The sequence below is a fragment of the Seriola lalandi genome, unplaced genomic scaffold (assembly GCF_002814215.2).
Source record: "Seriola lalandi dorsalis isolate HSWRI2012SDOR001 ecotype SW California unplaced genomic scaffold, Sedor1 jcf7180002054907, whole genome shotgun sequence".
NCBI classification, from domain to species: Eukaryota; Metazoa; Chordata; class Actinopteri; order Carangiformes; family Carangidae; genus Seriola; species Seriola lalandi.
The window spans coordinates 1,977,305-1,988,600 of NW_019525459.1; the positions used below are offsets into that span (position 1 = coordinate 1,977,305).

General features: G+C 38.5%; 1 protein-coding gene across 2 annotated transcripts; it reads left to right on the plus strand.

Annotated features, from left to right (window-relative positions):
- The first annotated feature begins 240 nt into the window (after window positions 1–240).
- On the plus strand, window positions 241–5,824 carry yipf4 (Yip1 domain family, member 4). Of its 2 annotated transcripts, XM_087169699.1 has the most exons (7): window positions 241–476; window positions 1,344–1,497; window positions 2,086–2,257; window positions 3,260–3,337; window positions 3,462–3,575; window positions 4,392–4,514; window positions 4,943–5,080. In XM_087169699.1, the coding sequence occupies exons 1-6, from the start codon at window positions 419–421 to the stop codon at window positions 4,512–4,514; spliced, it is 699 nt and encodes a 232-aa protein (XP_087025825.1). In that variant the 5' UTR covers window positions 241–418; the 3' UTR covers window positions 4,943–5,080. The 2 variants fall into 2 exon arrangements, with proteins under 2 accessions (XP_087025825.1, XP_023286382.1); XM_023430614.2 differs by lacking the exon at window positions 4,392–4,514 and having other exon boundaries at window positions 4,943–5,824.
- Window positions 5,825–11,296: the final 5,472 nt, after the last annotated feature.

The window sequence follows — 11,296 nt, forward strand, 5'->3', positions numbered from 1 at the left end:
TATTAAAAAACATAATTTACCATTTTATTGACATAATTCATACCTTAAGATAGATAGATAGATAGATAGATAGATAGATAGATAGATAGATAGATAGATAGATAGATAGATAGATTGATTGATTGATTGATTGATTGATTGATTGATTGATTTATTGAATATATACATATAATGTCCCAGCTTTATGACAAGCCCTGAATGTATCATAAGACGTGTCTCATTACCCAGCATCCTCTGGACTTCCTGCTTCCAGCTGCAGCATTGACAGACGGACCGAAAACAAAATGATAGTTCAACTTCACTGATGAGCTGCGATCTAATGACAGCGTTATTATCGCATCCCGACACATTTCAGTGACCGCTGATTTAAATGTCATTTGTCTGGACCTGAGCCGTGTGGCAGTGACAGAAAACCAAGATGCAGTTCTCTCCCAACAACGGAGATTTCACGTTCGTCTCTTCGACTGAGGCTGAAGGTAGGCTAATGCTAGCAGCACTTCACGGCTAGCAGGCCTTAAAACAGCTAACCACTGGCCTGTTTACGTGTGTTATTTTAGCTGTCATAAAGTAGTAAAATCACCTAGACACAAATGCAGTCAGTCGAAAAATAGAACTGAGGTGTGTGTCGACGCTTTGCTATTTGAAATAGCTACTGTAACGTTACATTATTAAATGTTAAAGCTATCATTAGGTTGGATAACTAATTTCAGTACCAGTACGAGTTGTTCATGATGGCTTCAAAAGAACGTACCTGACAAACACCACTGGAAAACTGGAGGTTTTATTTAAGCTGGTTTTTCGTCTAAGTTATGAGGCCATTTAAAATAATACGTAAGAACTGCTCTTCCAATATTGTTTACACTAGTGACACATACAGTTTCCACAACCTGATAACATCCTATGGCGGATGGAGACCAGACTTCATAACATGTCCAGGTGATTTAAAAGTAAAGCAGAAATACGTTTTCTGAGAGAGAATGCTTTATTAAGACCAAATGGAAATTCACTAATATTAATGAGGCAGATGAGAAACGTATAATGGACATAAAACAGAATAATATAATATGAATAGAGCTATGACATTTTCTGTAATATTGATATATACAGAATACACAATGATAGTAGTGCACTGTAATGAAATGCACATTATTGTGTTGGTATTATTTAGCAGTACAGCAAGGCTTCAATTTTCCTTGAATATTAAATGTAATTAACTACACCTTGGATATATTTGTAATAAATTAATTATGTATATACAGATGAATGATAAAGAAACACAGATTTTCAGTCCCAGATATAAAAGATGTGATGCATGAATAAGTAAATAAAGACTTTTTCCACAGAGCTAAGCGGCACCATCAGTTCCCCAGACATTAAACTAAACATGGGCAGTGACAGTGGTAAAGACCCATATGCCACCACCTTTCTGAGGCAACGAGGCTACGGCTGGCTACTGGAGGTGGAGGAGGAGGACAGTGAAGACAGCAAACCTCTTTTGTGAGTATATGTTCAATCCTTTTTTAACTCGCACCTTTCTTTTAATCAGAGTTTTATCTTTTTCTGTACAAACAGGGCTGTTGTTAAATGTAACTGGGATAGTTTAAAACCATTCTGGAAGAGAGGAAATTAAGTGTCCTGTTCTTCAGTATAAGAGAATCTGCAACAGAAGTAGGTGATTTCTAAAACCAGCTGTGGTAGGTGTATCTGACTCATACAATACTTTTAGTGGCGGCTCCTACCCATCTACAAAGGAGCAGGAACAGCTATCAAGCTGATCACACATCTCTCAGGTACAGTTACTGTGCAAAGCAGTACACTGAGGTTATTCCTACCAGCTCAGTCATGAGTGGACACTATCTTGTGGTGATATTACTCACATCTACTTTGTGCCTTCACCACTGACTTCATTCACACATCATGGCCAAACAGTTTGAAACATTATGGAAATGTCTTTTGAATGGCTTCAGATCTGACTTGAAGGAAACATCATCTTGATGATGTAACCATCCTACCTGTTGCTATTTAATACAGTTGCAAACAGATTTAATCCAGTGTGTGTAATAGTGTGGTCTTGTGTGTGAGCAGGGAGGAGCTGGACATTGACCTGAAGGACATCTATTACAAGATTCGTTGTGTACTGATGCCAATGCCATCACTGGGTTACAACCGGCAGGTGGTCAGAGACAACCCGGATTTCTGGGGCCCTCTAGCTGTGGTGCTGCTCTTCTCCATGATCTCCATCTATGGACAGTTCAGGGTGAGCAGGACATGAGAAATACAGCTGTGTTTCCACACTGTTCTAACACTGTCAGGCCTTTTCCCCAGGAACTTAACTACCTCTGACATGGAGGTCTTCATTGCTTTTCTACTGTGTTTTACAAGCTAGTCTGTTTTGGACATAAATCATAAAAAATCCTATAAAAAACCCTTTTGTGTGACATTATAGACAGCAATGAGAGAAGAGGCGATATTGTCATTGATTTTCGTTCATGTTGTTTCATACTGAATCCAGAGCACTGCTCAGGCTTATAGGTCCATCAGCAAAACAGCACCCAGCATATCAGACCATACTGTGATTCTTAATCTTAAAATTATCTTTTTATTTTGTTACCTGCACTGTTTGGCTCTGTGGTCTGTTCCCATTTCTGCCAGATGGTGAGACATCTCTCCCCAAATACCAATGAGGGTCTGGACAAGTGGACTTGATTCTAACTTTTCAGTATTTTTTGTCCTGGTCCATGCAAATGCAGTTGTACAATGGTGTTTTGTTTGTTTTAGTTATATGTGTTGTAATGATCAGTTACAACAGAAAGTGCACTACTACCAACTACCTGAAAGTACCTGGAGCTTGCTCTGAGCCATGGCCCAAATTTAGTTCCTGGGATTCATCCCCAGATGGGGAAGAGTGGAAACATAAGCAGAACCTGTGATAACAGATACACAGTATGTTGCGTTAGTTTAGTTCCTGCTGTGGGAAAAGCTTTTAAGTGTCTCAGGGGCCTTTTTGTCCGTCACATCCAGATTAAATTCAGGAGAAAACATTGAATGTCTAGATGTTTACACGTTAAGATGAATTTACAGAAGTAAAAATTCAGCAGCTTCAACATGAATATATAAGAATTAATGTACAGACATTTATGGAGCTGTTTTAGTTAATATGATAAATTATGACGATGGCATTGTATGACTGTCACATAATTGTTTTGTTAACTTCTTACAGTGCTCCGTGTTGACACTAAGATCTGCTTTTATCTAACAGGTCGTGTCTTGGATTGTCACCATCTGGATATTTGGGTCACTAACGATTTTCCTTCTGGCCCGTGTTCTTGGTGGTGAAGTAAGTGCAGCTGACACATAGTCATCTTCTTCAGACAGTCACAGTATCCTCAGACTTGACACTTCTACTTGTTATTGTAAAACAAAAACATGTTCTCATGGAGTCCTGTTGTTGTTCTGAGTAGGTTTCCTACGGCCAGGTTCTTGGAGTGATTGGATATTCCCTTCTTCCTCTCATCGTCATAGCCCCCCTGCTCTTAGTGATTGGGGGGTTCGAGGTTGTCTCTACACTAATCAAAGTGAGTCAAAGCCCACAAAAAACAAAACTTACAATGGATCGACAGAGTGTGTGTAATGACAGTTGATAGGAGGGAGAGTCCACCATTCAATATGTCTGAAATGCAAACCTTTTTGGGCCGAAGGTTGGGGTGGGACATTTTAATTTGTCATGTGCTTGTGGCTTCTTTTTTTTTCTTATCTGTGCATATTTTTTATTTTTATAAATACTCAATATTTTTACTAAGGTTTTGTCTTCAATAAACCTGATCTATGATTATGAGAAATACTGTATTATTCACAGCATCTGCCCAGTTATATTAGCCACACTAAGTCATGTCATATTTTATTTATAGAACCCAATATCACAAATTTTGTAACAGCTGACATGATACATTTGTTTTCCATGGGACAACCCTTTTATAATAATAATAATAATAATAATAACAGTTTATAATAAACAATAATAATTAGATTAGTCCACTTCCTTTGGCTGAGGTGTTGTATAGCCTGATGGCAGTGGGAACAAAGGATCTCCTGAACCTCTCTGTTCTGCAGCGCAGTGAGATGAGACGTTTTCTGCAGCTGCAGCTGCCTCTCTGTCCTGCCAGAATGTTGTGGAGAGGGTGGTTGGTATTGTCCAAGATGGCCTCCATCTTACATTGCATGTGTCTCTCCACAACAGTCCTGAGTGAGTCCAGACTCCTGCCAAGCACAGACCCAGCTTTTTTTACCAGCTTGTCCAGTCTCTTTGTGTTTGTTTCTGACATGCTGCTGCCCCAGCAGACTGCAGCATAAAAGAGTACACTGACCACCACTGACTGATAAAACATGTGCAGCATTTCACTGCAGACGTCAAAGGACCTGAGCCTCCTGAGGAAAAAGAGCCGTCTCTGCCCCTTCCTGTAGATGGCATCAGTGTTCAGGGACCAGTCCAGTTTACTGTCCAGGTGCACACCTAGGTATTTATAAGTGTGCACCACCTCAATGTCCTTCCCTCAAATGTTGACTGGCTGAAGGGTGGGCCTAGACCTCTGACATTACTAATATTCTGGAAAAAGTAGCATGTTGAATTTTCTGAGTGATATTTGTATACACTTACACCATGTCAGCCGAGGAAGTACACAGTCCAAAAACACAAGAAATTACTGTTTTTATTCTAAAACTTGCACCGAAACACAAAAACTACCCTAAATAGGTCAGTAAATAAATCAATGTATAGATGTGAAAAATGCTCCATGTTTTTGAGAGGAGAAGATGAAAACAGTTAGTAAAATCCAAACCATGATAATGACAAAGTAAGTTCTGAGTTATGTGTTATTTGTTAATCATAAATACTGATGGATAAATCCTGAGTGTAATGATGTTTCTGTCTGTTCTCATGTTGCAGCTGTTCGGAGTGTTCTGGGCTGCGTACAGTGCTGCTTCACTGCTCGTCGGAGATGAATTTAAAACGAAGAAGCCCCTTCTCATATACCCCATCTTCCTTTTGTATATCTACTTCCTATCACTATATACTGGTGTGTGATGGGTTGAGTTGAAACTGTGGACCTTTTAATGGACAGTGACCCAGGAGCATGGGGGTGAAAAGTCAAACTACGGAACCAAGATTTTTTTTTTTTTTTAAAGGTGTTTATTTCTTTTTTAACTCTGTTAAACTCTAGATGACGGGGAATGCCTGGAATATATATCAATGTATATAGTTTTATCCCTTTTGTCTTTGGTCAATAAAAAGCATATGTTCTTACAGCTTCAACTTGGGTATGCAGACTTCTCGTTCACTAGTGCAATAATCTCCATTGTTATTCGTAGTTCATGAAGCTGGAAATAATCAGAGTTCAATATTAATGTAATGATTTTTTTAATTCGCTCTGAATAATGTGTTGCCAAGTATCTGTATTTATGCTGATGCTGAAGTAAGAATTTGAGCAGAGAGACAGTTGAGCAGAATGTCTTTTTGCACTGTAATGTACTATGAGAAATGTCTATTTATTTTTCATAGAGCTGTTTTATTAATTGAAGGATTTCAGCAGCAGAAGCAGACTGGGACAGTTACAGTGATATAAAACGTTGTCTACAAAATGTGGTGCCTTGTTTTCCCCTCAGTCCTGTTTGTCATTTGGTTCATCATTTGGTTAATAATTATAGTCAATTAATAGTCATTTCCCACCTATACATTTGGTATTTACTGACTAATTACTGCTTTACATACAGTCTATACAGCTGGTCACACAAATACAATAAAGAATGCTGTATATTGAAACACCTTTGAGATGGACTCACAAAATCTCATTCAAAACAGTAATTTGTAAACATGAGGTCAACAAAAGGGTTGTGCCCAGTTCTATACTACATGCTAATTCTAGACATTTGAAATACAAGTGAGAAAATGAAGTAAAGGCTTAACACTAACATGCTGATCTTTAGCAAGTATATGTTCACCCTCTTAGCTGTTTTTTGCAGGCAAATATTTTAAAAATAAACACACTTTTTATGATAACATGAAATGATAACAGAATAACAGTCAAACGATAAGATTTTATTCTTATTTTAGTTTTTTAAGGTCTTTCTCAGCCTGTCACTACCCACGCTTTTATTTTCCCGCACTGGGATCACAGTACCAGCTGCTATTGTTTTCACCTTGTGAGTCTCTGTGTTTGTCATCATGGCAAAATTTGATACTTAAGACACTGACACATCCAGAGGTGGTTTTCAGTACTTTAGTAGTTGTCTGTCTGTCTGCCTGTGGACAAATCTTGTCACAGAGATAGCATCACAACCTGCAGGATGCAGTCATAAAACTTTACATGTGTAGTTGAGATCTACATGAAGGCTGAGTTCAAAAATGGATGTATGCAATCCATGAATATTGAGTTCTCAAAAGGATAAATACTCATGTATTACTGGGTAATAAAAGAGCTTCTCTCTCTCTCCCTCTCTCTAGCTTGCTCGTTGTGGTGTTGTAACTTCAGTGTAGAGGGTTGTGATAGTTATTACATCTTCAGCAATGTCTGCTGTCTTACTTTAGGCAAGCTCCACTCGCTAACTGGAGCCAACTGTGCCCTCTAACTGCCGTCCCTGAACATTTTCCTCAAAAAAGTCAGACAAGCTCTTTTATCACCCAGTTCTGGTCTCGTTCTGACATCTTTTACAGTTTTTGAGGAAGTGATGGGAGTACCCTCCACCACTCCCATTGACTACAATACAAATTCAGGAGCAAGTGTTACTGGACAGAAATGGGCAAAACTGATTCTGATTGGCTAATTAAACTCATTGATTCTTAGCCTTTTAACTCAGGTATGAGTCCAACTCTGAGATAAATCAACAGGGTGAACTCTGCGTGTACCATGTGTGGTTCTTTGCATTTGTGTACATCTCTTTCTATAATTGTGAGGATAATTTCGGTTAAAACCCATTATTAGGTTAGGTGTTAGTTGTTAGGTCATTTTGGCCAGTCCTGACAACTTCAAAGGTTGAAGGTTAAAAGACACACAAACTCCGTCACCACCATATGGATATTAAATGTATAAGTGTCTCAACCTGGTAATAGAAGCTTTTTAGAGGCTCTCTGGAAGACAGCTCTACTGCCACACACACAACAATACTTACACGCACATTGACAGACACACACAAACACCATCTTACTTTTTTGATATTCACTTTCAAAATAAGAGTCTCAACCAGGTAAAAAAGAACTTACTGGAGGTTCTGTTGGGCAGCTCTACCGCTGCGCGCACACACACACACACACTCAAAAAGGTAAGAAGTAAGGTAGGTCATAAAAGTTTGATTTTAGAAGCTATCGTCTACATGGGGATATAGTGGTATAACTTGATTGCAGATCAACTTCTGTTAGGGCATGTACATGTGTGTATACATGTCTTGCTATTGTTGTGGGGACAAATTTTTGTTTCAAACCATCAGTGTGAGGTTATTTTGGCCAGTCGTGACGGCTTCAAAAGGCTTTTTGCGGGACACCTGCAGTGACTGAGATCAGTGTCAGGATAAGTCTCTACAGCATGAATGAAAATTAAAGTAACGTCCTTTGTATAGATTGAAAAGTGAGGAGTGAAGTACAGGCACCAAGCACATACAAAATTTCTCCAGGAATTTTTATAGTTATGTGCCTGCAATGCAATACCATTGAAGGCATATATTATCTTATCTCTTCAAATCTTTATATATGCATTGCTGAATGAAGAAATCCCACTATATGTTGTGTTAGGTTGAAAAATTAACATTCCGTTTATTATTGGTGGGATTGCTGAATGAAGCAATGCATATAGCACTATATGTTATTGTCAGGTCAAAAAACGAACACTCCGTTTATTATTCTTACCTCTTCTGCCTTTCTGCGGTCTCTAACTACTCCTACTTTTTTCAAGCTGAAATATTATCAAACTGAAGATTATCAAATGTATACAACTTTTTTTCTGCTATTTATAATTTTCAAAATATTAAGCTTTTTATGCAATTTAAATGAATGGAGACACTTTCAAATCCTTGAAAGCTTAAGCCTCTTCAACTACTTCAGCATACTTTCAGCTACAGACTTCATTCAACTCTAAAATGTTTACAAGACTTTCAGCTATTAAACTTGTATTCAACTTTTTGATATCTTGTACAGTTTTTTTGAATGATCAGTTTTAAGTCACTTTAGAGTTTATAATGGGTGTGTATTGCACAACTGAGGGCTAGAGTGGATGACATCGCTAGAGTGTGAGAAGCTATAAAATTTGTCTGAAAGAAAAATCTGTAACTCGTCCTTACTGCCACATATTTTGATCTTGACACATCATTTCTTCCTCATTACACAAATTTGTCCTGTTTCATACAAAGTGTCTACCTTAGCACAGAGACTAACAGAATTAGAAATGTGACCCTCCAAGTGATGCAAGCCCCCTTCAACTCTGCCATGGACCGCAATATAAATTCAGGAGAAACCAGAGCTGATCCTGACTCCACAATACATATGCTAATTGGTGGACTACTTTTGGACACCATTCTGATTGGTGGATCACTTTTAACAAGTTTTTTCCGAGTGCTTTATTCAGAAATAAAGAAAGGTAGGCAGTCAGACGGACAGCACTGTCACCATGGCGACCTCTGAGTGCAGGGAGGGGGTACACAGCTAGGTCAAATTACCTGATTAGAGACTCCTTGGATATCTGTGGTGTTTATCAACCACTCTACTGACATGTCTATCAAAATCCCACTACAGACTGCTACAACACTAAATACACACGATGATTTACACACCTCTACACTGTTTTCATTGGAAATATGTTTCAGTCCAGTTGTAGTCAGGAAGCATTCGGCACTTAATTTCAGTTTGTAATTCTAACTGACACAGAAACACACAAAAATACAGACAGGCAGAGAGGCACACAGAGCGAAGTGCACATAAACACACACACACACACACAAATCTGTCTACACGTCAGTGCTCATAGAGGGAGATGACAGTTCAGACTCGACAGAACAACAGTAAATACAGCAGCAGACATACCAAATTTAACCTGCTCCACTGGTGTTATACTCCAGCTTGTCACAACTGAACTAAGACTTGAACCCAAATGCAGGACTCCAAGACAAAGTACCAATTAACAATATTTTAATAATAAAGTAGCAAAGGAAAATCACTAACAGAGGAATATATATTCAAAGTACCCAAATAAAAATCACTCTTTTGAGGAAAACCAACAAAAAAATTCAGGACACAGGTAAAGACAAAGTATCAAAATAATGTACAGCAAGACTATGGCAAAACGTAACATCAAATTCAAAACCTGGCGTGGGATAACATGGCTGGCGTGGTTCTCCGGCGACGCGACAAGACGAACTGGCACAGGACAAAGGGAAACGCAGACTATATACACACACAAGGTAATGGGAAACAGATGGAAACAATCAGGGCGGGGCAGACTATCAGACCAGTGGGAAACACACAAGGGAAGGAGGAAGTTACCTGAAACGAGAGGAGAGTTAGGTTTTCAAAATAAAACAAGAAGTCACGAGACAGACAAAACTAAACATATCTTAACGTCTCTTCATGGACATGACACAGATCCTCCTTTTACTTTCCTTCGGTTGTTAACTACTCCTGCATACTTTGTGCTACATAAACCGTTCAACTATCAAAACGTTCAGCTTCTTCAGGAGATGTATCCTTTCCTTCAACTTTTTGATACAATTTTTGAAATAATAAGCTTTTTCTCTGCAAATTTTTTACAATGTAAGTAAATGAGGATGATGTTCAATTCCTTCAAAACTTCACCTACTCAAGCGTACTTTCAGCTACAGACTTTATTCAAACTTTAAACTGTTCGCAAGACTTTCGGCTATTAAGTGATTACTCAGCATGTTGATATATTAAATTAAAGTTTCTACTGTTTAGGATGTCATCCATCTTTCTGTTACTAACACACATGATTACTTCTTCACATTTTTATGGCATTTTACTCCTACTTCCACCTTTGGCAGTAAATAATTTGGCTTTCAACTGATTCAACAACATTCTTTTGAATTCTCATCTTTTGCAACTAATGGACTTCAGCTGCTCCGGGTTAACATCTTGGCAACTCATTTCTCAAAGCACTGTTGATCAGTTTATATGAGCTGCTTTTTCAACTATTTTAGCATTATGTCAGTAATCTCCTTCAGGTGTGAAATTAAAAATTTTGATTGTATATTTCTTCTTTCTTTGTTTTCAATTGAAGCCATTTCACTTGGAACTAACCTGTTTTAAATTTTGTATATTTTGTACAGTTTTGTGCTGTTTGTTACACCTTCTCTCAACAACTCAGGCCTTTTTCAACCATTTCAGGACATTAAACCTCTAGCTTACAAGTTCAACTTTTAATCATCAGCAATATTTTCAGCTACTCCAGCATTGCTTCAGCTACTTCAGCATTGCTTCAGCAGTTGCTTCAGCTACTTCAGCATTGCTTCAGCAATGTCATTCAGGTCTCAGCATTCACACGCTAGAGTGGTTGACATCATCGCTAGAGTGGAACAGATAGGCAGGCAGTCAGAAACAGTACACGGAAAGACAGATAGAGAGAGAGAGACACACACACACACACACACACACACACAACAGAGACACACATATACACACACGCAGGCACACACACACACACACACAAATGGACATATAGAAAGGTAGACAGGTAGACAGACACACAGTCAGATAAACAGGTAGATAGATACAGTTTCATTTGGAAAATTTGGCTGTTAATTTCAGTTTGAAATCTAACTGACTCCACATTACATATATTCTAACTGGTGGATTACTTTTGAAGCTCATTGTGATTGGTCGATTACCTTTGGAGCTCATTCTGATTGGTGGATTACCTTTAACCAGTGTTTTCCAGTTGCTCCCTTTTTCAAAGAGAAAGACAGGTGGGCACCCAGTGAGACAGAATTGTCACCATGGCAACCTCTAAGTGGAGGGAGAGGACAAACATCTGGGTCAAATAACCTGATAAGAGACTCCTCTGACATCTGTGGTGTTTATCAACCACTTCACTGACATTTCATGATTTACACACATCTCAACTGGTTTCACTGGAAATATGTTTTAGTCCAGTTAATCAGGAAGCATTTGACAGTTTATTTCAGTTTGTCATTCTAACTGACACAGAAATACACATAAATACAGACAAAAACAGACAGGTACACAGACAGACAGACAGATAGACAAACACACACTCACACACACACACACACACACACACACACA

Excerpts from the sequence above, each read along its gene's own strand:
- yipf4 (XM_023430614.2), top strand. The coding sequence starts at position 419 with ATGCAGTTCTCTCCCAACAACGGAGATTTCACGTTCGTCTCTTCGACT. Across the intron at positions 477-1,343 it reads CTCTTCGACTGAGGCTGAAG|AGCTAAGCGGCACCATCAGT; the intron begins GTAGGCTAATGC and ends CTTTTTCCACAG. Across the intron at positions 3,338-3,461 it reads CCCGTGTTCTTGGTGGTGAA|GTTTCCTACGGCCAGGTTCT; the intron begins GTAAGTGCAGCT and ends TGTTCTGAGTAG.